This window comes from Podarcis bocagei (assembly GCF_964188305.1).
Source record: "Podarcis bocagei genome assembly, chromosome: 12".
Classification (NCBI taxonomy): Eukaryota; Metazoa; Chordata; class Lepidosauria; order Squamata; family Lacertidae; genus Podarcis; species Podarcis bocagei.
The window spans coordinates 9802897-9828602 of NC_138137.1; the positions used below are offsets into that span (position 1 = coordinate 9802897).

General features: G+C 46.6%; 1 protein-coding gene across 2 annotated transcripts in view; it reads left to right on the plus strand.

Moving 5' to 3' along the window:
• The window catches only part of DCLK3 (doublecortin like kinase 3), a 31462-nt gene extending 18668 nt beyond the window's left edge, over positions 1-12794 (plus strand). For both annotated transcript variants that reach the window (XM_081164523.1, XM_081164524.1), the window contains exons 3-5: positions 6144-6276; positions 8030-8197; positions 9203-12794. In XM_081164523.1, coding sequence (XP_081020649.1) covers positions 6144-6276; positions 8030-8197; positions 9203-9399 — 498 coding nt within the window. In that variant the 3' untranslated portion in view covers positions 9400-12794. The remainder of the gene's footprint in view (positions 1-6143; positions 6277-8029; positions 8198-9202) is intronic.
• Positions 12795-25706: the final 12912 nt, after the last annotated feature.

Consider the following 25706-nt stretch of genomic DNA (forward strand, 5'->3'; position numbering starts at 1 on the left):
GTGGTATTATATTCTGATTTAGTTCTGTGAACGGCCCTGAGACCTCTGGGTCTAGGGTGGTATATAAATTCAATCAAGCAATCAATAATAATAATAATAATAATAATAATAATAATAATAATAATAATAATAATAATAATAAATATACAACTGAGGGGTTGTACTTGTTGGGTATGTCTTTTTGGACAAAAATACTAATTTTCAGGAAATGGAAGATACACTGTAGGGTGTGAACGTTGGGATGCTATTTCTGGAATGAGAGCCGCAGAATAACTTCTAATATCCTTGCTTGGGACACAACTGGCACCATTTTGCACTCAGAGTTATACGTTGATGGTACTAAAAATGCAACGTGCAGTGCTTATAAACCACCCTTGCAAATAAGTCCACAAAAACTACTATCCCACAAAACCATTACTGGCTTGCCTATCCATGCTTCTGTTGCTAATTAGTGTCAGCTATAGTGACACCTTGAAAATTAACAATAATCAACCCTCTTTCAGTATACAAAACTTCCTCTGTGCCCTCTCATCGGTAGGTAACTTGTGCCTTTCTCTGTTATTCAGGCAAGTGGCTTTTTACAAGCTTGCTATAAATACAGTGGTACCCCGCAAGACGAATGCCTCGCAAGACGGAAAACCCGCAAGACGAAAGGGTTTTCTGTTTTGGAGGCGCTTCGCAAGATGAATTTCCCTATGGGCTTGCATCGCAAGACGAAAGCCCATAGGGAAATGCTGGCGGTCGGGAGCAAAGACTTTCGCCCACAGCCGGCCTTCAGAAGAGGACCTCTTCTGAAGGCCGGCGGGGGGGCAAAAGTCTTTGCTCCCCCCGCCTGCCTTCCCCCCCCGCCTGCCCCGGGCGATCTTAAAATGCTGGCGGGCGGGAGCGAAGCGTTCGCTGCCGACCCCCAGCATTTTAAAATCTCCAAGGGACAGCAGAGAAGTCTCTGTCCCGGGGAGATTTTAAAATGCTGGGGGTCGGGAGCGAAGCGTTAGCTGCCGACCCCCAGCATTTTAAAATCTCCCCGTGTCCCGGGGAGGTTTTAAAATGCTGGGGGTCGGGAGCGAAGCGTTAGCTGCCGACCCCCAGCATTTTAAAATCTCCCCCTGTCCCGGGGAGATTTTAAAATGCTGGGGGTCGGGAGCGAAGCGCTGCCGACCCCCAGCATTTTAAAATCTCCCCGTGTCCCGGGAAGGTTTTAAAATGCTGGGGGTCGGGAGCGAAGCGCTGCCGACCCCCAGCATTTTAAAATCTCCCCGTGTCCCGGGGAGGTTTTAAAATGCTGGGGGTCGGGAGCGAAGCGCTGCCGACCCCCAGCATTTTAAAATCTCCCCATGTCCTGCCTTCCCCCCCCCCGCCTGCCCCGGGCGATCTTAAAATGCTGGCGGGCGGGAGCGAAGCGTTAGCTGCCGACCCCCAGCATTTTAAAATCTCCCCGTGTCCCGGGGAGGTTTTAAAATGCTGGGGGTCGGGAGCGAAGCGCTGCCGAACCCCAGCATTTTAAAACGCTGTTCCGAAGGGGGGGCGGGGACACCTGCCCCCGCCGCCCCACTTCGGAAAGCTGTTCCGAAGTGGGGAGGGGGGCGGGGACACCTGCCCCAGCCGCCCCACTTCGGAAAGCTGTTCCGAAGTGGGGAGGGGGGGCGGGGACACCTGCCCCAGCCGCCCCACTTCGGAAAGCTGTTCCGAAGTGGGGAGGGGGGCGGGAACACCTTCTGAAGGCGGGCAGGGGGCGAAAGTCTTTGTCCCCCCTGCCTGCCTTCCCAGGGGCTTTTAAATCGCCCCGGACAGCGGAGAAGTCCTCCGCTGTTCCAGGGTTTTTTAAAATGCTGGGGGTGGGAAGAAAAGCCCTTGTCCCCCCCCCCAGCCTTCAGAAGAGGTCCGGGGGCAGACTGTCCCCGGACCTGGTCTGAAGGCGGTTTCCCTAGGAACGCATTAATTGATTTTCAATGCATTCCTATGGGAAACCGTGCATCGCAAGATGAAAAAACCGCAAGACGAAGAGACTTGCGGAACGAATTAATTTCGTCTTGCGAGGCACCACTGTACCTGTTTGATATGGGTATATGCTGCATGGAGCTTCTGACCGGCTGTGGTTCTCTCTAGTTTGTGCACATATGGAGAGATTCTTAAGTCTTCAGGTCCTATAATGTGAAGACTCCCTCAGAGCACATTATTCTAGGTCTTGCCTAGCTATACTAGATGCTGGGGGTACAGTTTTTGTTTGTTACCATATTACATATATTTGTGTTCTTATATTGTAAATCACCCTGCCATCCTCTGATGAAGGGCAACATAGAAATTTAAATAACAACAACATCAACAACAACAACGATTTTATTGTTTGTACCTTGCCCATCTGACTGGGTTGCCCTGGTCACGCTGGGCGGCTTCCAACATACAGTAGAACCTCTACTTACGACTGCCTCTACTTGGGCCCGATCCAAGTCGTGAACTGTGGCAAACCCGGAAGTAAATACCAGGTTTGCCACAATACACGCACACGCAGAAGCAGCTGCCGCCATCTGCTCATGCGCATAACGGCGCTTCTACCAGCGACCCATTTCACCTAAAGGACGGGCCGCTGGTACGGATTATGGTGGTAAGTAGAGGTTCCACTGTATATAGAAACATAAAACATACATTAAAAAGCTTCCCTATACAGGGCTGCCATCAGATGTCTTCTAAAAGTTATGCAGTTATTCATCTCCTTGACATCTGATGGGTGGGCGTTCCACAAGGTGGGTGCCACTACCGAGAAGGCCCTCCCTGTAGTGACACTTCTTGCAGTGAGGGTACCACTAGAAGGCCCTTGGTGGTGTTTAAAGGTTTAACTTAAAGGTAAATAGGCACACTAAACAGCTTTTGTGTGGCTCCCTGGCTTTGCTTTTGTTCTTTAACGAAAAATTCACAGGTTTCATAAGAGAATAACTCGTACTTGCAAGGAAAAATATACCGACTAGAACAGATACCTTATGTACTGGCACCTCATTTGTTTTTGTCTTTCTTTTTAGTCTGTGATACTGAAGTTCAGTGATTACATCTCTTTTCCTCCCACATATCTCCTCTCAAACTCGCAGCCGTACTTCTTCTTCCACCCCCTTTCTCTGAGATTGATTTTCTATACCCAGGGCTTGAAAATTCAAGGAAGCTAAAACAATAAATAGCAGATTTATAGCCTCCCTCGGACAGAAAGCCTTCCTAGAGAACCAGAAACCTGAACGTCCCCCATCCAAAACACATGCTTGATGCATCTGAGAAAGAAGTGTTGATTTAACTGTTTGTTGTGACAGAGGAGGCAGATTCTGGTAGTCTGCAGCTCTCGTCTAGGCTGGCTTCCCCCTCCCCTCTGCTGAAAACAGCCACATAGGTAAATTGAGGTGGTGGGGCCTTTCTAGTGATTAGCAGCGAAGATGGATGTGCGGTTGGGGACCAGGAAGACAGGAGGCAAGGACCACCACCAGCAGCCTGCCTCATCCCAGTAAAAGCACCCTTGGTGTAGAACTGGGAAGGCCAAGGTGTTTGAGGTCCATCCGTGATGGGAGTGGGTATGGATATGTGGGTAGATGGGCAGAGGCTGACAAGTGGAACCAGTTGCTTCTGATGAGGCATTTGCCTGTAGTTCTGCTCTCCATTATATGAATATCTTTGCTAGTTAAAGTCCCTCCTTCCGTCTAGTTTGCCTGATTCTTCCTTTGAATTTGAATCACCCGACACCACCTGCTTAATAAACGTTCTGATAATGCTTTTGCACAGCATTTCAGCCCCTCGCCCAAGCAAAATTGTGCAAAAGAGAATGCAAAGGATGAAACACATTGCCAGTTATAGAATCATAGAAATGTAGAGTTGGAAGGGAACCCTGAGGGTCATCTAGACCAGTGTTTCCCAACCTTTTTTGGGCAAAGGCACACTTGTTTCATGAAAAAAATCTCGAGGCACACCACCATGCCAGATGGGGAAAGGTCACTTTTTACTTATGTAAAAAAAAATAAAAAAAATAGTAACAGCATAGAAGGTAATGGTTAGGCTAGCATCCCTCTTCCAAATATGCTAGGTTTTTATTTGCAGGGACTGTTCTACATGGGAAAGCATTCAGCACTGTCATTCTCCCATCTGCCATCTGAATTGGTACTATTCTGGGTCAACTTACTCTGCTGCATGTGTAGATGAAAATGGCACCAAGTGTGGGGGAGGGGGCAGAACAGGTTTCAGATACAGGATATTAAGCATACACATACTTCAGATTGAACTGGTTGCTTGCTTTGCAAGTTTTCATTTCCCAAATGACTGCCTTGGCAAGCGCAATACCTACCAGGCTCAACGCCGGTCTCGCGCTGCCGCTTCCCGCGCTCTCAAGGACCCGGGAGGAGGAAGGCGTGAAGGGAATCCTGAAGGCGCGAAAACCTCGTGCATGCGCAGGCCTTCCGCCTGCGACAGCCCAGTAGGCCGGCCGAAGCGAGCGGCGATGGGATGTGGGAGGGAGCTCGCTCGCCGCCCCGCGTGTGCCTATGTGGGGCACGTTACAGCCCCGTGACGTCAGCGCCACGCAGGCAGCCAGGCAGGCAGACGGCGAGAGCCCCGCGCTGGGCGGCCTCTCCTCGCCGCCGCCGCCCCGCCTCTCGCCGCCCGACTCGCCCGCCTCCCTCCCACGGCACACCAGGCAACGTCTCGCGGCACACTAGTGTGCCGCGGAACACCGGTTGGGAAACACTGATCTAGACCCACCCCCTGCATTGCAGGAATCTCAACTAAAGCATCCAGGACAGATGGCCACCTCTGCTTAAAATCCTCCAAGGAAGGAGAATCCACCACTTTCCACACTTGATATTAATTTGCATTACACAAGCACACTTCAGTTTCTTTGACAATAGCAAGCTTGGAAATGGAGATTACACCTAGGTGCTAATAGAAGCTTAAGCGGTTATAGAGAAAAGAATACAGTGGTACCTCAAAATAAAAAAATTCCTTCCAGTAGCACCTTAAAGACCAACTAAGTTAGTTCTTGGTATGAGCTTTCGTGTGCATGCACACTTCTTCAGATACACTCAGAAGTGTGCATGCACACGAAAGCTCATACCAAGAACTAACTTAGTTGGTCTTTAAGGTGCTACTGGAAGGATTTTTTTTTATTTTGACTATGGCAGACCAACACGGCTACCTATCTACTAGTGGTACCTCAGGTTAAGAACTTAATTCGTTCTGGAGGTCTGTTCTTAACCTGAAACTCTTCTTAACCTGAAGCACCACTTTAGCTAATGGGGCCTCCCGCTGCTGCCGCGCCGCCAGAGCACGATTTCTGTTCTCATCTTGAAGCAAAGTTCTTAACCCGAGGTACTATTTCTGGGTTAGCGGAGTCTGTAACCTGAAGCGTATGTAACCCGAGGTACTGTATTGACAAGGCTTTGTGCTGTTCCATTGGTTTTATGCAGGCCTGGGAATATAGAGGGAGTCTAGTTCCTGCAAATGTTTTGAAATAATAATGTAGTATTGCCATCTTGTGTTGTAAAGAGATACAGCATAGAGAAATGCAAAGATTTGAAGCGTGCAGCTGTGGGCACTTGTTCTTTCCCTGAAATCACTAGTGACCTGCTAACCAGGTAACTGTAAGGACTCACACATAAATTCATACTGTAATTTGGAATATAATTCTGTCATTTGAGATATAGTTATGATATAAGTTAAAAAAACCTGCTCCTTTTCCCTTATGGGGTACCCAAGAGCCCATATAGAGTCCTTTTTGTAGGTTCTCTATCGGTAGGAAAAAATAACACGAGACCAACCAGAGAATATTGAGAAGCAAAGCAGCAAGTAAGCCTGATCTTTATTAACAGTTGCAACAGGGTGCTTCCCCATGCGCAGGAGAGTCCTTACAGGACTTACAACAACCCCAAGCCATGCGCGCAAGCCCTTATATAGACATTTTTAATTGCCCGGCCTGGAGTCCAACACCACCCCCAGAAACATCATACCTACATCACAGAAAAGGCGGTCTACAACAGAAATCTGAGTGCAATGTTTGTCTACTGTCTGGCAAGTTACCTGATTGCATTATCTGGGTTTTGGCCACTCTTTTGTTACCCAGTTCTGAATTAAAGTCACAGGACCACACCAGCTTGTTCTGAATTTTTTTTGTTCCTGCACAGGTCCAGCGTAATCCAGACAAAACTACCACATTGAAACTAGCAGATTTTGGCCTTGCAAAACAGGTGACCAAACCCATATTCACCGTGTGTGGAACTCCAACTTACGTTGCTCCTGAAATACTGGCTGAGACTGGTGAATATAAAGTTTAACTCTTTTAATATGCTCCAAGTAACCTAGTGCATTGTCCTATTATCCAAATATTTGTTAGATGCAGTATTGAACAAGAAATATAATTGGGCTTCTCATTCTTTTTTCCAACAGTTTGCTGTCTTCTGGATGAGAGCTTGTACAGGGCAGATAAACATACTCTGGGATATTGGGATCACCACTAGCTTATTTTTACCTTCTTATGTATCCCACTTCTCCATATTCAGTTCCTTAATAGTGTTAGAATTGATGGACAGGCCATACTGGGTTTCTTTTGAAAATCTGCTTGAAAACCACTGCTCTGTAAGCTGTAGGGCAATCTTCCCTCTTGGCTTTGTAGCATGAAAGCTTAGGTTGTGATGTTCTAAGAAAGGGTAGATACCTGAAGCAAGTCGTATCTTCCTTGCTTTCTAGCAAAGTCCAGGGTGGATTGCATCTTGGAAGAATGCAGTCACTGAATACCCGCCCCCCCTCCACCGGAAGTGACAGCACCCTCACTGCTCCATCATCCTAATGTGATTTGGAAAAAAGAGAGTTTTAAAAACTGCTGCTTATTCTTATGATGATTCCCTGCACATCCTATTTCTTTGCTAAAGGTGGTGTTGGTATTAGTAAATCTTTCAATATAGCATCAGCAGATTCTTTGCACACAACTTTTGTGTATGTTTACTTATAGAACAGTTTATTGTGTGGTATGGTAGTGTAGTGGTTAAGAGCGGTGGACTCGTAATCTGGTGAACCGGGTTCGCATCCCTGCTCCTCCACGTGCAGCTGCTGGGTGACCTTGAGCTAGTCACACATCTCTGAAGTCTCTCACAGAGTGTTTGTTGTGGGGGATTGCTAGCCGCTTTGAGACTCCTTCGGGTAGTGATAAAGTGGGATATCAAATCCAAACTCCTCCTCTTCTTCTTCTTATTGGTGCTGTCCCGGGAATGGGAGATGAGAGAAAAGCTAGAGAAAGTTTAATGGGGATTCCCAAGTTTAAAAAGATTAAGAAGCACACAGACTGCACTACTATTGTCAGGATGCTGTCATCGGCTCCCGGCTGGTTGCCCAGGAAAGTATAAAGACAAGGAAAAGTTTCTTACTGTCCTTTTTTATTTCAGTCTTTGCAGGGAGAGGCTGTAGAACCCAGCCTCTTGGATAATGGCGTTGTCCCAAGTGAATCTCCACCCCCCTTCTCTTCCATTTCCTCATTCCTCATTATTATTACTATTATTATTCGTCATCATCCTCATCACCTCCTCTACAGGTGCTGCTATATTCCCTCTGTCTTTGAGCTCTTTGCTCTCCTACTTTTAAGGCTTGCCGGGTTCTGGGAGATGGAGGGCCTGGAATGCTTTCTAATGACAACGTGTCAGCTGGGTGTTGCTCTGGCTCTCCCATGATTTCCCAACTTTCCCCCTCATCTGCCTCTGAGCTGCACCCTCCCTCAAACCCCTGTTGAAAATCTATCTGTCTTCCTCTTCCTCCTCCCTGCCCTGCTCCACCACTCCTCCTTTGCCCAGTCCTTGACAACTATGCACCTTTCCATTTGAGTAAGTCCCATTGAAGACCAATGTAGCTTACATCTAACTAGGCATGTATGTGCACTGCATGAGTATAATCTCAGTGCCATTTGAAAGGAGATTTTTCATTTTACTCCAATATTTCATTTACATTTTTAATGAAAGCGGCTGTTCCTTATAAACTGGTTGCATATGTTAAAGATTCTGGATTTATCTTTCTGCTCCCATAGGCTATGGACTAGAGGTGGACATGTGGGCTACTGGCATTATACTCTATATTTTGCTTTGTGGATTCCCCCCCTTCCGGAGTCACGAAAGAGATCAAGAGGAGCTGTTTCGAATCATACAACTTGGGCATTATGAATTTCTCTCACCATACTGGGACAACATTTCGGCTGGTAAGTTTCCTAAAAGCAGACCGGGGAGTTGATAGCCAGGACTGTGTGTGTTGGACAGTTCTGTGATTTATGTTGTTGGCATCCGTCTTTCTTGAGAAGTGCAGAATTTAGTTGCATTGGTCTTTTTGGCACATACCATTAAACTTTAGCGTTATGAGTTTGGTTAGATCTGATAAGAAAATGCTGTATTTAAAATTGCCTTGAGAACTACTCTTAACATTGCCACGGGCAGCAAAAACCTCTCCCATTATCTGCCTACAAGTCTCACTCGGTGTGGTAGAGTTTGCAGCCACCGTATCTGTTGAATGATGAATTAGATCAGCCATCCCCAAACTCGGCCCTCCATCTGTTTTGCGACTACAACTGCCATCATCCCTGACCACTGGTCCTGTTAGCTAGGGGTAATGGGAGTTGTCATGTCATCCCAAAACATCTGGAGGGCCGAGTTTGGGGATGCCTGAATTAGACCTGCTAGTCTCCATCCCCATTGTTCTGCCCGGACACTGAGGTCCAGCGCTGAGGGCCTTCTGGCTGTTCCCTCACTGCGAGAAGCAAAGCTACAGGGAACCAGGCAGAGGGCCTTCTTGGTAGTGGCGCCCGCCTTGTGGAACGCCCTCCCATCAGATGTTAAAGAGATAAACAACTACCTGACATTTAGAAGACATCTGAAGGCAGCCCTGTTCAGGGAAGTTTTTAATGTGTGACATTTTAGTGTATTTTTAATCTTTGTTGGAAGCTGCCCAGAGTAGCTGGGGAGACCCAGCCAGATGGGCGGGGTACAAATAATAAATTATTATTATTTATTATTATTATTATTATATACTGACTGTTAACTGTCACCCCATTTCTCCATAATAAAAAAATTCCTTCCAGTAGCACCTTAAAGACCAACTAAGTTAGTTCTTGGTATGAGCTTTCGTGTGCATGCACACTTCTTCAGATACCCATTTCTCCAGTTTGTTCCAAACAACCTCACGCTCACTGCTTTGTTCTTGCCCCCAACAGCTGCAAAGGACCTGATCAGCAGACTCCTTGTGATTGACCCCCAGAAGCGCTACACCGCCCAGCAAGTTCTTCAGCACCTGTGGATCCACACAGTGGGGAAAAACAGCAGCAGGAACCTCCAGAGGGAGGTGACCATCAATCTTGAGCGCCACTTTCTGAGCCAGCGCAAGGCTGAAGCTAGCAACAAAGACTCGTAAAAGGTGCATCCAGGTGTACTTAATGAGCCCACTGTAAAAGCACACTTATCATATACTCTTAAGGACTGAGCTCAGGGGAAATCCATTATTCCTGTATGAAGACAAAGCCTGCTGTGCCCCCAAACTGATTGGCTAGTTTCCTGTGATGTTATGTGCCCCATTTCCTTCTTTCTACAGTTGTTTTTTTTTAAAAAAAAATACTTGGGGCAGGGGTGGTGGTGAACAGCCTGTTTGAGCAACCTTGGGAACCCAGCCTTGAAATATTTTGGTGGAGGACTGAATTGGCCTTCAGTTTTCTGGTTAGCACGTTTGTCACTGGCTCTCCAGATGCAGAAGGAAGCTGGGCTGGTCATAGCTTCATGGCAGAACATCTACTTTGGACGCAGGAGGTACCAGATTCAACCCAGAGCATCTCCTGGTAGGACTTCAAGCCCCAGAGAGATGTTGCCAGTCATTGTGTTCAGTACTGAAGTAGATCCACTGTGGGTCTGACTTTGGATGAGGCAACTTCTTCGGTTTCTGGCCCATGAAATATGCGATTTTTGTTCTTGTTTTCTTTTTGGTACGTCTGTGTGCACCAAAAGGCTGCCTTAATGTTCATCTAGTTCTCTGAATGCTTCCAACTTTTACACCTGCACCTTTTCTTTGAAGTGAAGACACCACGTCGTGGTGGTGGAGGCATATTTTAAATAGAACTCACTTGGAAAATGCTACCTGCAAAGTCCTTGTTGAACTGTTAACTTAAATGGATAAGATTGATTCTGTTTGTAATCCGTCCACATGTTTTAATAAGTTTACATACTGGTCAGGATCCTAAGAACTACTTTTAAGTGTGCATGAGGACTTTTGAATGTGTGCGCCCAATGGCATTTTTTTTACTTAAAAGAGTAAATGTTCATACAGTTGTGCCCTGGCTGACGAATGCCTTGCAAATTGAACGTTTTGGCTCCCGAACATTGCAAACCCGGAAGTGACTGTTCTGGTTTGCAAACATTCTTTGGAACCCAAATGGCCAATGTGGCTTCTGAAGCTTCTGATTGGCTGCAGGAGCTTTCTGCAGCCAATCATAAGCCCTGCCTTGATTTCTGAACATTTTGGAAGTCGAATGGACTTTGTTCAACTTCCAAGGTACCACTGTATTTCCTTTTGGAAAGTGTCCTCAATTTACAAAGGCAGCTTGCCAAGGGGCAGTGATAGGGAACTTCCGACTTTCTGGTCTAGTTAGATCTGCCAGGCTTCAGAGCTTAACCTACCAGGGTTTTTGGAGCAAAACCACGACCACCTTCCCCTGGTCTGATGTTGTATATGATGTCAGGCAAGGGCAAGTTCAAGCAGCAACTAGAATAATACAATTGTAAGATTTGGAGTTTTTAGGGAGTCCACTCCCCTGCAATGCAGGAAACTCGGCTAAAGCAGAAGCTATGGTGAAAAGGAAGACAAATAAGGGGAGTGTGCTCTCAATTCTTCCTTTGCAGGGACATTGTTCCTTTGTATCTCTGGCCTGAATTCAAACCAGGCTATAAATGAAGCATTGGGAGCTCACGTAGAGAGCACTCTTGGTTCCTATCTTTGAAATTCCCTGCCCACCTGCCAGTGACTTGGTTATTAAGGACCCTGCTCCCCGCTGGATACAGTTTCCCAGGCCTGCCATGGGGCACAATTGGCTGTTTGAGAATCATAAGCAAAAAGCTTCCTTGGAATCTAGAATGAGCTGCGTGTTCTTTGGATCCTGGCTATTGAATTCAGCCTTGGTGTTATATTTTTCTTTGTAGATTTAAAGCATTTTTATCCTTTATTGTTGAAGAAATGGGACAGTTCTCCCTGTACGTGTTGTGTATGGGGGAACCTTGTTTCAGGTGTATTTAGATATATATATATAGATATACACAAATACACATAAAAATATAATATTCTGGACAGGTAATAGGAAATATGAGTAAAGTTAATAGGATATTGTGCTAATAGGATGTGAATTATCTTCATAGCCTAAGAAATTTTATCCCCTTATAAATAGTGAAGAGTTGGAACATATAAGAACCAGATTCCTTTTCTTTTAGATATGGTATCAAACACAGTCAGTCCACAAATCTATGCTGCAACAGATATTTATATTTCCAATATTATGCAAGTCAAATCTTTAATTACTCATACTTTCTTTGGAACATCATATTTAAGTTGTTGCTCTGTACATCCCATGAGAGAAAAAAACAATATGAGTGTTTCTTGCTTCAACATAAACTTTAGCAGTGAGTCTGGCACTTCAACCAGGAAATTTTAAATTCTGAGGTTGCTTATATTCCAGCCCTGGGGGTTTGCAACATCAGCATCTAACGCCACTGGGGTTGCTGGATCCGGTAAAAACGCTTTGCCATCTGCCCTGCCCTGCTCACTCACTTCTGTCTCCTTCAAGTCAGGCTCCAGCTTCTACCTTTAACTGAATTATGACCAGGGCCAGCCCACCTATGAGGCAAGGGGAAGCGACTGCCTCAGATGGCAGTATCTGCAGGGCAGCAGATCCAGCCTCCAAGGAATGCATCGCTTACAGCGATGGCTGCAGCATGGTCTTTGGAGGCCGGATCTGATGAATAGAAGTGGCCTCAGCAAATAGGTCTCTTCCCACCGCTATGGAGGAAATACCAGGGGCTGCCTTCTGGGGTCTCCTGGGGGTGTGTGTGTCTGTACCTGCCTGGTGTGATTAAGAGCAGGCCCCCTTCTCCCCCATTATAGCCTTTGATTCCCACTTTGAGTATGGTTGACTTGATTCCCTCGCTTTTCCCCAATACAGATCTTCCCTCCCCCTTTTGTTCCTGATGTAGATATTTATTCCCCACTTGTTCCCGGTGTAGATCTTTGCTCACCTTTTCCTCCCAGGTGGGCAGGTTGACGCCATTTTGTTTTTCGCCTCAGGTGCCAAAATGTCTTGAGCCGTCCCTGGTTTTGACTGTCTGTATCCCTGATAATGTTGTGAGAAGCTAGTGATATGCAGGGAGAAATAAGACGACTGATCAATCAATCAATCAAATCAATCAATCAAATTGATGTTCACTCTAGAGAAACCAATTTTTCATGTTTCCAGAACAAAGTTCCAATTTCCCCAGCAACTCTGGTTACTACTTACAAAGGAAACAGGTCCACGTGTGTAGATTTAGCTAGAGCATGGAAATGGGTGGTAATTCATATGGAGCATGGAAGTGGCTGATTGCGACACAACTCATCCAGAGCTTCGCCTTTGTTCCTTCTCCATCTTCAGTTTTACGGGGTGGGAGGAATCAAAGCCTGTTGCCAGGTCTCCGCTGCAAATTTGCCAGCACTCTTTTTGTCTCTTTAACTTTTCATCCCTTGTTTTTACTGTTCTAGATTGTAACACTGAAAAATTAAACAAAAACTCAGGAATATCTTCCTTGGTGGTGTCTGTTTGTTAAATAGTCCCCCCCTCCCTCCCTCCCTCCCTCCCTCCCTCCCTCCCTCTCTCTCTTTATGGAATAGCCTCCGGTGGGGAAAGCTTGTTTTGGGAACTTTGCGGAAGGAAGCTGTGTATAGTAAATGCTATGGGCCTTAATCAAGCCAACATGGATTTACATTCCTGATTACTTATAGCAATGGGATTAAAAACACGAATGATAGTTAATAATATAAATACTTTCCACTAGATTTTGATGTTTGAACTTTGAGAATGGGACAGTTCACACTTCTCACAAACAAGCTAGATCAGTGGTTCCCAGGGATTTCTCTCCATGGACCACCTGAAAAATGCTTAGAGTTTTGGCAGACCACTTAATATTTCATTCCTCTCTGTTGTATTTTTAGAGACACACCGTGGACCACCTGAATCGAGTTTATGGACTACTGGTGATGTGCAGACCACAGTTTGGGAAGCCCTGACCTGGAGAGCTAGGCTCGTTCTTCATGTGCCTGACGTAGTCATGTCCAAAATAGAGTACATGGGGAGTTTACTGTAGTGCATTGAAAAGCGTGTGTGGGTGAATATTTACCCCTGCCAGATTTTAGTTACCGTATTTTTCGCCCTATAGGACGCACTTTTCCCCCTCCAAATATGAAGGGGAAATGTGTGTGCGTCCTATGGGGCGAATGCAGGCTTTCGCTGAAGCCTGGAGAGCGAGAGGGGTCGGTGTGCACCGACCCCTCTCGCTCTCCAGGCTTCAGGAAGCTATCTGCAAGTCTTGCAAGCCTGGCGGGATTTCCCGCGGGCTCGCAAGGCTTGCGGGCAGCAGCCTGCAGCCCAAAAGCTGGGGGACAGCGGGGAGGCGCAGCGCCGCCACCCTGCTATTCCCCGACCTGATCTGGAGGCTGGGGGGGGGGGGGGAGAAGCAAGCTTGCTTCTCCCCCTGCCAGCCCCACAAACTCGGGGGACAGCGGGGCAAGCTGTCCCTGAAGGCAGAAGAGGGAGACAGAGCGCTCCATCTCCCTCTTCTAGCTTGGGGATGGCTGCGCAAACCTGGGGGGGAATAAAAATTTTCCCCTTGATTTCCCCCCCAAAAAACTAGGTGCGTCCTATGGGCCGGTGCGTCCTATAGGGCGAAAAATACGGCACCTGCTCCATCTTTCCAGGAACTTTCCAGCCCAGCTCAATGCTTGTACCAGCTCAACCTGGAAGAAATATGAAGTGATAACTTAAAGCAGAGGAGAGATAGCTCCATACACTGAGTGTTCCTTTTGGTGTCAAAATTGAACTCTACCCCTCATCTTAGTTAAGAATGAAAAACAACTGTTTTCCATCGTGAAACAGCCATATTTGCTTAACTTGAAAACATAGAGACAATGATCTATTCGGCCCACAAGTGGCAATCTGTGTCAGTTTATCTAGACTAATCCTGCTTCTAAGCTTTTGTTTCAGAAAGCTATTAATGGGGCTTCACCTGTTTGACTGTTTGGACTGTTTGAAAAGTAACTTTTTTCCATCGAGAAGTGTAAGTTTTGTCCTTCATGCAAAAACTTTTAAGTGTGGCCCCTGAAGTTCTGCACAAAGTATCAGCATTTTGCACAACTATAATGAGCACTCACACTTTACATTGTGGGTGCCCTTTGCGGGATCACACGCGGTGCTACAGTTCCCAGGGAACTTAATGGCAAACGGGCTGGCCTGCCTCTCAGTGTTATTATTTGGAGGTTCACGTGTCTCACAGGGCACCCCCATATCCCATTTACCCTGATGTTCCCCAGTTCCCCCAGCTGTGGGGCTGGGAGGGATACACGCCCAAGGCCTAAGCCAAGGTCTTCCTACATTTGGAAGTTTAATAAAGTTGTGGCCTAATTTTAATTCCATAACACGTTGCCAGAGTCTTTATTCCTTTTTTTATGATCCCTGGGGACTGGGGCTGTCGCTTCCTGGTCACGCAAAGAGAAAGGACTGGGAGGAGTGGGAATTATTCACCCTAGGTTATGAAAGTGGAACAACTAAACGAGATAATTTACTGCTGATAACGGCCCCATCTTCGTACAGCAAGAATATAAAGAACGAGATTTTTGTGATGGTGTATTTTCTAGGCCTGCTCTGTGGGGGAATAAAGCTTTGAAAGCTAGGATGGACCTGAAATGGAAATTCTGCCTCCAGTATTAAGAGAGGATTCCTAGCTGCCTTGCCTTAATTAAGTGTGGATTAGATGTCTGCGGCAGAGTTCAGCTGCTTCTCAACGTTCTCAGACCTGTGAATGATCCAAGGATGTGGGCGGCTTTGTGCCATGGTAATTTTGAAAGGTCATAGTTAGGCAAGACGAAGGCACGTTTTCAAGTCTGCCAGTCTGGAGCTCAGGCGGCATTCTGTTGTCCTTTAAGAAGCACCCTATTGAGATTTTTCATAGCGCAGAGGAGGAAAAGACTTTTCGTATAATCAATTATTGACTAATGTGCCTTGTATCACCGGCAGCCCAGAAAGTACCCGGCCATTCTCTTGGGCTGCTTAACTCCTGGCGGAACTAGGTAGACAAAAGACTTAAGGAACCAGAGCTAAACCTGACACTTGCACAGCTCTTCGTTCTCCTTGCCTACGTGCTCATTCTGTGTCTGATTTGGATGTGATCCTGCCCTCTTTAACAGGTTTGAGACTCTTAATTTAAGGCAGGCAACAGAGATGAGTTTCTGGTAGCTACCTTCATTATTGGCTGTAACAAGTGGGCATGGTATAGCTGGCAGTGGGAATGCCATACACATGAATAGATCTGCTATTCACGTACTTTGAAAAATAGTAAGACTTTTTGATCCAAATTGAACGCTGCTAAGCTGGAATAGGGACGCGGGTGGCGCTGTGAGTTAAACCACAGAGCCTAGGACTTGCCGATCAGAAGGTCGGCAGTTCGAATCCCTGCAACGGGGTGAGCTCCCATTGCTCAGTCCCAGCTCCTGCCAACCTAGCAGTTCGAAAGCACATCAAAGTGCAAGGTAAACGGTGTTTCCATGCGTTGCTCTGGTTCGCCAGAAGCGGCTTAGTCATGCTGGCCACATGACCCGGAAGCTGTACGCCGGCTCCCTCGGCCAATAAAGCGAGATGAGCGCTGCAACCCCAGAGTTGGCCACGACTGGACCTAATGGTCAGGGATCCCTTTACCTTTAAGCTGGAATGATACCATCTGCTGAAGGGCCAGGGCAACTGAATATTATTGTAATATATTTATTTATATCCTGCCTTTTACCTTGGCAGGACTCAAGGTGGCTTACAGATAAAAATAAAGCCCACTTAAAACGTATAATTTTTATTTTTTTTAAATGAATTAACTATACATACGTAAAATCTGTTAAAACAGATGAACCCTTAGCTCTGGGAAGTGAGTGAGGTGATAGCGGGGCTTTCATGTTTTACTATATATTGCATCAGATTAGCATAGAAAATGTGACTTGATCCTGATAAATATATATTATGCCGCACACTGTTTTCTCTTTCCGTGGGATCCTATATCCAACCATTTAGGACTTCGGAGTATATTAGTGGGTTCTGTTACAGCAGGCTTCTGCTCCTCAAAAATTACGACTACGCCACTGCGTGCAGTTCCAAGTTGTCTGCGCCTCTCATTTTTGCTGATCCTGATAAATATATATTATATATATATATTATGCCGCACACTGTTTTCTCTTTCCGTGGGATCCTATATCCAACCATTTAGGACTTCGGAGTATATTAGTGGGTTCTGTTACAGCAGGCTTCTGCTCCTCAAAAATTACGACTACGCCACTGCGTGCAGTTCCAAGTTGTCTGCGCCTCTCATTTTTGCTGGCACCTGCTCTTGTGATTCGCTGGTCCCTGCATTCAGGGAGAGCTGAGCTGGTTTCCCCCACATTGTGATGTGTGTGTGTGAACGCTAAGCAAAAATCACGGGGAGAAAACCGTGAAGCCAGCCAGCCAGTGCTTCCCTTGATTCCTTCAGCCCCTGCTAACTCTGCCTAGCTAGTGAGCTCATTGTTTAAGTTTAGCAAAAAGGTCATTTATGCACAACAGAGTAGTGGCAGTCTTGGGAGAACCCTGAAATTTGTAGAAGTACAAAAACCTGGGGGGACGACCCCTAATTTGTAGGGAGGGGTTTCTAGACTGTCACAATGAGGCCACAGAATGTGGACTGCCAGGTGGGGAAGGTGCTGGCTGTTATGTACTGAAGTTCTCACCCTGGGCCAGCAGGGGGATACTGTAGATAGTTTTCACTCAGGTCCACATATGCAAATAAGGGATTGAAAGTGACATTCAGTGATTGGATAGTTACAGAAAGTGGTTACTGTTGCATTGTAGTGGAGCTCTATATAAGCAGGCTGGCTGAACCCTTCAGTTCAGTTCAGTTCTGGCCTGTGAATAAACAAGAGCTGTTTGAAGAATCGCTGTGTCGTCTGATATGTTCACCCACAACTTAACACTGGTGGAACAGACTATCTTGGAAAATAGTGTGGCTGTCTAGAACCCTGAGCAGGGTGATTTCACAATGCAATGTGTTGTTTTTGCTCCCACTTCTCAAACGCACAGAACAGTGCAACAATTTGGATGTTAAGACTGGGTCTAAATATGTATGAGCTGGTGGCGACCACCATAAATGAAATGAGGATTCAGCTAAACAGGAGGTTAGCAAGCTTGCTTTGGTGAAGACAGAAGCTTTAGACACTTCTGAACCATTGAAGCAATTTATGAAACTTAGTCTTTTGCTGTGAAAAATAATTTCTACAGGGTCAGTTTCGACACCTCTCAAAGAAGGGTTTCAGATCAGATGGGATGATTTCTCAGTAACACTGTCGACGTCATAGTAAGTATAGCCACTCTTATCAACAAAGACTGCCAGTCAATAACGGTTCTTAAAATACACTCTTTTTTTAGGGTGCAATTCTCTGCACATTTACTTGAGCGTAAGTGGGTGGCGCTGTGGGTTAAACCACAGAGCCTAGGACTTGCTAATCAGAAGGTCGGTGGTTCGAATCCCCACGACGGGGTGAGCTCCCGTTGCTCGGTCCCTACTCCTGCCAACCTACCAGTTCGAAAGCACGTCAAAGTGCAAGTAGCTAAATAGGTACCGCTCCGGCGGGAAGGTAAATGGCGTTTCCGTGCACTGCTCTGTTTCGCCAGAAGCGGCTTAGTCATGCTGGCCACATGACCTGGAAGCTGTATGCCGACTCCCTCGGCCAATAAAGCGAGATGAGCGCTGCGACCCCAGAGTCGGTCACGACTGGACATAATGGTCAGGGGTCCCTTTACCTTTACCTTTAAACTCCAGTGAACACAATATTTTGCTTAAACACATATAGCAGGGCTGTAGTCTTGGATCTGGTAAGTCGGACAGGCTGCTATGTCCACCACCCTTCCACTAGCCAGGTTCAAAAAGGTTCACTAGCTTGTCCTTTCCAAAGGGGTTACGGCCTTTGTGAGCCCTTCCCAAAGTGGTATCTTATGGCACCACTGTTTGGTGATCTCTGCAAACCTGCTTTTGGCCGAGCCCCACACCTGGTGCCAAATAATACCAGTTGCTCAGCCTCTTTTTCTTTTTTAGGAACACCCCAAAATTGTTGAGCATTTTCTAAGGAAACCACCGAAATTGTAGAGGTGTTTTCTTTTTTGAAAAAATGCCAACCCCCCTCCCCTACAAAACCTGTGATTTTTCATTTGACTTGCCTAAAATCCTGGACAAAGCACCACCTTTTGGACCCCCCCCCCCGAGATGTCAGTTCCACTTTTGAAATCCTGTTAATGTCCGGGAAGATCCAGATGTATGGCAGCCCTAGAGTTACTGAAAATAACAGGAGTGGGGAGTGCTCCTGTGTTGAGAGCCAGTGTGGCGCAGTGGTTAAGAGTGGTGGACTCGTAATCTGGTGAATCAGGTTCGCTTCCCCGCTCCTCCACATGCAGCTGCTGGGTGACCTTGGGCCAGTCACACTTCTTTGAAGTCTCTCAGCCCCACTCACCTCACAGAGTGTTTGTTGTGGGGGAGGAAGGGAAAGGAGAATGTTAGCTGCTTTGAGACCCCTTAAAGTGAGGTAAAGTGACCCCTGACTGTTGGGTCCAGTCGTGGCCGACTCTGGGGTTGTGGCGCTCATCTCGCTTTACTGGCCGAAGGAGCCGGCGTACAGCTTCCGGGTCATGTGGCCAGCGTGACTAAGCCGCTTCTGGCGAATCAGAGTAGCAAGGACTGAGACTCCTTAGGGTAGTGATAAAGCGGGATATCAAATCCAAACTTTTCTTCTCTTGTGGGGTTCCCACTGGCACCTGGTTGGCCAGTGTGAGAACAGGAGGCTGGCCTAGATGGGCCATTGGCCTGATCCTGTTCATATGACATCAGGTGTAAAACACGTGGGTGTGATCTGGATGAAATGGCTTGGTGGGCCAAATGGAGAGGTCTTGCGGGTCTAATTTTGTGCTTTTTTTGTTTTTGTGAACCTCCCCAAGATCTACAGATGAAGTGTGGCATACAGATTTAACAAACAAACAAACAAACAAACAAACAAACAGGACAGCAATCCTGCAGTTTTTTGCCCTGATTTATAGGACTGCACTAACAATCTTGACTGTGTACTCAAGAGTGGGGTTTTGAACCTTGATATAAAGCTGTCCCACCAGTCTCTTTGCTCCCTGCAAAGAGAAAGTAGTATAATCATTAATGCTGACGGTTATAGAAGCTCCACTTTTGATTAAAAGAAACAGGAGGGAAGCAAACAAGCCCTTGGTTAATGAAACTCAGCAGCCACACTGGGGTGGACACATCAGTCTGTTTTCAGACTGTGTCAATTTTGCATATGCTCCTTTATAAATCTATTCTGTCCTGTTTCTGCATCTTTTGGGCTAAACTTGTTTTCTAACGACAAAACATGAATTCTAAAAGTATATAGTCTCATAATGCATTTCTAAAAATAAGCATTTTGATGTGCATTTTTGGTATTCTATTTTCAGCTGACAACCGCACCTCAATCTTTGGAGAGGTGCAAAATCTCAAGGATGAACCATGCACTAGTCTGTAAATTACCGGTAGGTGGCGTGGGTTAGCATCTACCGGCTCTGCTCCTGTGCCTTTAACAACACCCTGCTACACATAAGATAACCAGGTCAAGCTTTTCTTGCTTAATTTCTGTGCGCTAGGTTTCTGTAAAAGGCAGAAGAGGAAGCCACAGACACAGTGATGGTGATCCCAGTTAATCCTGCATTTCCCCCCAATCTTTCTCAGTTTGTCTGCATGTGTGAATGTTGGGCAGCCAAAGCTTCTTCCCACCCAACATGCTGCTCCCTGACATTCCTAGAGTTACTCTATGACATGTGATACAACAGGATTGATCCAGGGATGTTTCCACCAACCTGGCTGAAGCCCAGATTCCCCCAAATTGGCCTGGTTCTGGATTCAGCATTCAGCCAAATCTGATGTGCGCACATCCCTAGTTAACCCCCCCCCCCACGTTCTCATCTTTTAATGTGTCGCACTGTGCTCAAAAATGGTACCTACAGACTGAAATAACAGGGGCCATTTTTCTACCACATTTGGATCTGAATGGTGGAGGGGAGAGTGGTAGATTCATTCCTTCACCAGTATGCAAAGATGCCCCCCTGCTCTAGCAAATATATGAACCATGGCAGACATTCACAAGTAAGCACTTTGGTATGATGTATGATGTATGATTACTGCGCTTTAAAATATAAATTTGAAGAGGCATCTTAAGACAATTGACAACACCAAGCGGAAGAGATCAAAGTCTAAGTAATTAGGCAAGTGGCCTTTTCTTTTCCCCATGATGCCATTAATTTCTTGCGTTAATCGATGCTGTAAACAACTGCAGCGAGTCTTCAGCGGGTGAGATAAAAGAATGTTTTCTTTTGCACAGTTAAGATTCCAGTTGCCATTTGCCAGTTCTTGCTGTGCGGGCTTTGGGGAAAAGGGTGGTTCTGCGTAAACAGTCTTAATAACCCTGGCATTACTCCTTGGAGATTATTGCTTCCTAAATGTGAGGTAGGGAGAGGGGAAGACAACCCCGCTTTATAAAAAATAAAACTGCCACTGCCCTACCACATAAATAAATGAATAAAGATTCAGCCGAGCAATAATTCCATTGACATTTATTTCTAAGTGCCTGCAAGATTGTCACTTTTAATTCTCAAAGGGCTGGTATGCCAGACAAAAGGAGCAGAATGTGATATAGAAGTTCCTCTGGCTCTGAAAATGGGGGCGGGGAATGTATAATTTGCTGGATGCTGTATTTGGATGTTTGGTGATGGATAGAAAAGGAACACTTGGGAGAATGGACCAAAGCTAGAAAGAGAACAGCTAGAAAATGAGAGAGGCTTCAGTGTTGCTTTGATTAAAAAGGGTAAAGGGACCCCTGACCATTAGGTCCAGTCATGACCGACTCTGGGGTTGCGGTGCTCATCTTGCTTAATTGGCTGAGGGAGCTTCTGTGGCCAGCATGACTAAGCTGCTTCTGGCCAACCAGAGCAATGCACGGAAATGCCGTTTACCTTCCCGCTGGAGTGGTACCTATTTATCTACTTGCACTTTGACGTGCTTTTGAACTGCTAGGTTGGCAGGAGCAGGGACCGAGCAACGGGAGCTCACCCTGTCACGGGGATTCAAACCCCGACCTTCTGATTGGCAAGTCCTAGGCTCTGTGGTTTAACCCACAGTGCCACCCGCATCCCCGTTGCTTTGATTACTGTCCTGTTAATGAAGGATAGCTCTGAAGGTAGAGGATGTGTCTCTTAATCACAGGGTCGTGGGCAAAAGATTCCTGCCTTGCAGGGGGTTGAAACTAGATGATCCTGTTGTCCCTTCCAACTACAATTCTATGATTCTAGATAAATGCTTCTGAATACCAAGGTCTAGAACAAAGGGGGCCAGATCCAGGAAGCCAGATCCTGAACCTTGTTGTAAACAAAAATCTTCCCTTTTCCCTTATGGGGTATCCAAGAGCCCATATAGAGTCCTTACATAAGTTCCCTATTGGTAGGAGAGAATAACAGAGGCCAACTAGAGACTATTGAGAAGCAAAGCAGCTAGTAAGCTTGATCTTTATTGATCTGTTGCAACAGGGTGCTCCCCTCACCTGCAGGAAAGGAGAAGGACCCAGAAAAATGCTGTGCAGGGGCTTATAAAGACTTTTCAAATTACCACCCTGTAGATCAAGACCACCCCCAGAAACTGTTAGTTTGCAAGCCCCCTCCATAGAGGCTGGCCCCTCTCACTGTCCTCGGAGCTTGCTTACCGGTAACCTCCTCTGGCTGATATCCAGACAGACCAGGGAGATTTTGATAGGTGACATTTTCCCAAGAGTGGGTAAAATGCACAACCCCTCCCTCCTGCTTCCGCAGGGGAAAGAAAATAAGTCAGAAATCTATTTATTTCTGACATTACAGCACTAGAGAAAAACACGTCCTTTCAGTTCAGTTCTTCTAGCAAGTCTGACAAACTTCCGGAACATGCGCAAATGGAAGGTTTCAGATTACACTCTTCACAGAGACTTATCCACCCTGTGCACGTCCTGGGAAATTCTTCTTTCCCACAGATAGGCGCATCATTTGATGTCAACAATCTGTGTGTCCGCAGCGGTGATGTTTCCATATACTGACAGAAACATCATACATACATCATAGAAGGGGTGTAACCTAAGACCACCCCTCAGATACATCATACCTACGTCACAGAAAAGGCAGTCTTAGAACAGAAATTTGAATGTTGTTTTTCTCCTGTCGTTTATCTCCTGTCTGGCAGGTTACTTGATTGGATTGCCTGGGTAGCCTGGCTAGTCTTCTGTAATTATAAATACTTAGTTCCTGGGCCATGTCACAGGCTCACACCCTATTCATATCTTAAATGTGCCCTTAAGACAGGATTTGTGAGGAAAGAGACAATGGGGAGGTTTTCCACTTTGACCTTGCAGAGAAAACATTGGCTCAGTTTAGGAATCAAAATGGTTCCAGGTTGGTCTTCCTGTGCTGATCTATGTCCGTGCTTGGTTGGTACGCTTATGAACATTACCATATATCTAAGACCTCAAAATTCCTATCACAACGTCCCCTCTGCCCACTTCATGCACACTTGCCATTTTCTCCCATTTATTCTGTACCAGTTGTCAAGGACTGACTGGATGCAGGAATGGTGTCAGGCACTAGCCGGGGAGAAGAGGAGGTTAAGGGGTGATATGATAGCCATGTTCAAATATATAAAAGGATGTCACATAGAGGAGGGAGAAAGGTTGTTTTCTGCTGCTCCAGAACGGAGCAATGGATCCAAACTACAAGAAAGAAGATTCCACCTAAACATTAGGAAGAACTTCCTGACAGTAAGAGCTGTTCGACAGTGGAATTTGCTGCCAAGGAGTGTGGTGGAGTCTCCTTCTTTGGAGGTCTTTAAGCAGAGGCTTGACAACCATATGTCAGGAGTGCTCTGATGGTGTTTCCTGCTTGGCAAGGGGTTGGACTCGGTGGCCCTTGTGGTCTCTTCCAACTCTATGATTCTATGATTCTAACCCCCAAGGGAAGATGGCTCAGAGTCCAGGGACTGGTGGTGGGACAAGGATAAGCGGTCAGAGTAGGAGTTGTAGCAGAGCGATTGCCCTTGCTATTGGGGAAGGCTTTCACCCTCTCTCGATTTATCTGATGGTTTCTTGCTGGTGCAGCTCACTCTCAGTTCTCAGTTATGTCCGGCAGATGGAGCCGTTGGCAAAGGAAAAGAAAACTTGCCTTTCTAGCTGGGTATTTCTGAGAACAAAATTGCTTTTCTATCGTAGGCTTAGTGTTTATGAATGCGGCTCCCATTTTGATTTCTGGGGAGAAAACTGTACTTTCTCTCTAGCATTCAGTATGTCATTGAAACTCTCCGAATGGTTATCATGTTCACTTTCTCCCAAAGGCTATTCACTGCCGTTTCCCTCCCAGTCTGCTACTGCTTGGCACAATTACTCACCAACCCCTCTACCTTATATTTACTGAATCCACATTGGGGGGGATATTCCCAAGATTCATTCTGAATACCCCTGCACTGCATGATCCTTATCTAGGGACATTGTGGACTACAAATCACATCATCCATGACTCTTGGCTGCCTCATATGTAGTGAACAGCCTGATGCTCCTCCTACTCCAGCAAGCAATATGGAGAAAAACTGATTGACCCCCCCCCCAAAAGGGGGGAAGACAGACGTTTTCCTCTTTCAGATTTGAAAATAAGGGATCAGCAGCCTCACCTGTCCCGGGGACAGTCTACGCCAGGGGTCTGCAACCCGCGGTTCCGGAGCCGCATGTGGCTCTTTTACACCTTTGTCGCGGCTCCGGGGCGGATACTAGCGAGGGGAGGAGGCGCATTGTGCGCCCCGACACTCCCCACTGTGGCGGGCGCTGTACTGGCTGTGACGTCGCATGGGGGCGGTGCGTGCGTTAGTCACGCACCGTCCCGACGTCACCTTCCCGCCCGCTACATTGTAAGGGGCATGTACGCTGGCCACTGCATTGAAAGGGGGCATGTACGCTGGTCACTGTTTTGAAGGGGAGTGAAGAACACACACACACAAAAAGGTAACTTGTTAATTTAACGTTTATTTCTATGAGGAGGAGTAATTCTGAGGGGTCAAACAAAGAAATAATAAAAAGTGACAAAAAAGTTATTTTTATAATGATGAGTTTTGCGGCTCCCAGTTTTTTTTTATTCGGAAACGGGTCCAAGTGGCTCTTTTTGTCTTAAAGGTTGCAGACCCCTGGTCTACGCGATATCTAACAATCTGGGATAACAGCGGGAAGCAGCGGGAAACGGCGCTGGAATAAGGGAATTTCCCGCAAAAAAAGGGAAGGTTGACAGCTATGGGTTAAGAACAGTTTCAGGTTAGGAACAGACCCCCAGAACGAATTAAGTTCTTAACCCGAGGTACCACTGTACATTTAACTGTATTCTTTTACCACTTCGTTGTTGGCCACACTGGACTCCTGTGGGATGAGGGGAAGCATAGAAATTTAATAAAAAGTAATATAACAGGAACGTGGGTGGGACGCGGGTGGCGCTGTGGTTAAAACCTCAGCGCCTAGGACTTGCCGATCACATGGTCGGCGGTTCAAATCCCCGCGGCGGGGTGCGCTCCCGTCGTTCGGTCCCAGTGCCTGCCAACCTAGCAGTTCGAAAGCACCCCCGGGTGCAAGTAGATAAATAGGGACCGCTTACCAGCGGGAAGGTAAACGGCGTTTCCGTGTGCTGCGCTGGCTCGCCAGATGCAGCCTGCCATGCTGGCCACGTGACCCGGAAGTGTCTCCGGACAGCGCTGGCTCCCGGCCTATAGAGTGAGATGAGCGCACAACCCTAGAGTCGGACACGACTGGCCCGTACAGGCAGGGGTACCTTTACCTTTACCACTGTACAATGCAAGTTGCATTTTCTCCAAAAAATGCTGTCCTTTACTGAACCAGTTGGTTGCTGTTGGAGAAAACATTCAGTTGCTTTTCAAATAGGTAGAACGTTTCTATGTCGGTTTTGTAGCCATGTAATCAGCTGGTTGTTGCTTCTCTGCAAAACGCTGGCTGCAGCCGGCAGGCCTCCCCCGAATACAATTCAGGAGAAAGCAAAGTGGACCTGGTAGACGCAGGCAAGCAAACAGGTTCGCATATCTTTTGGCCAGGTGAGAATGTTACTTTAGGATTATGGTGCCAAGTGTCGGCAAATGCTCTGAGACGTCAGCTGGCAAACCGGTGCAAAGGCTTAGCAATGCTGACCGAAAGCCTGTTTTGAGCACGCTTTCCCCAACATTCGCTCCGCCTTCAGTTCTAACCCCTTGACGTCCCCTGCTGTCGGTTTGTTGCCGAGAATGCCTTAGGCCAGCAGCCATACCTTGAATGGACATTCATGCCAATGCCTGTGAAATGAATGAGGC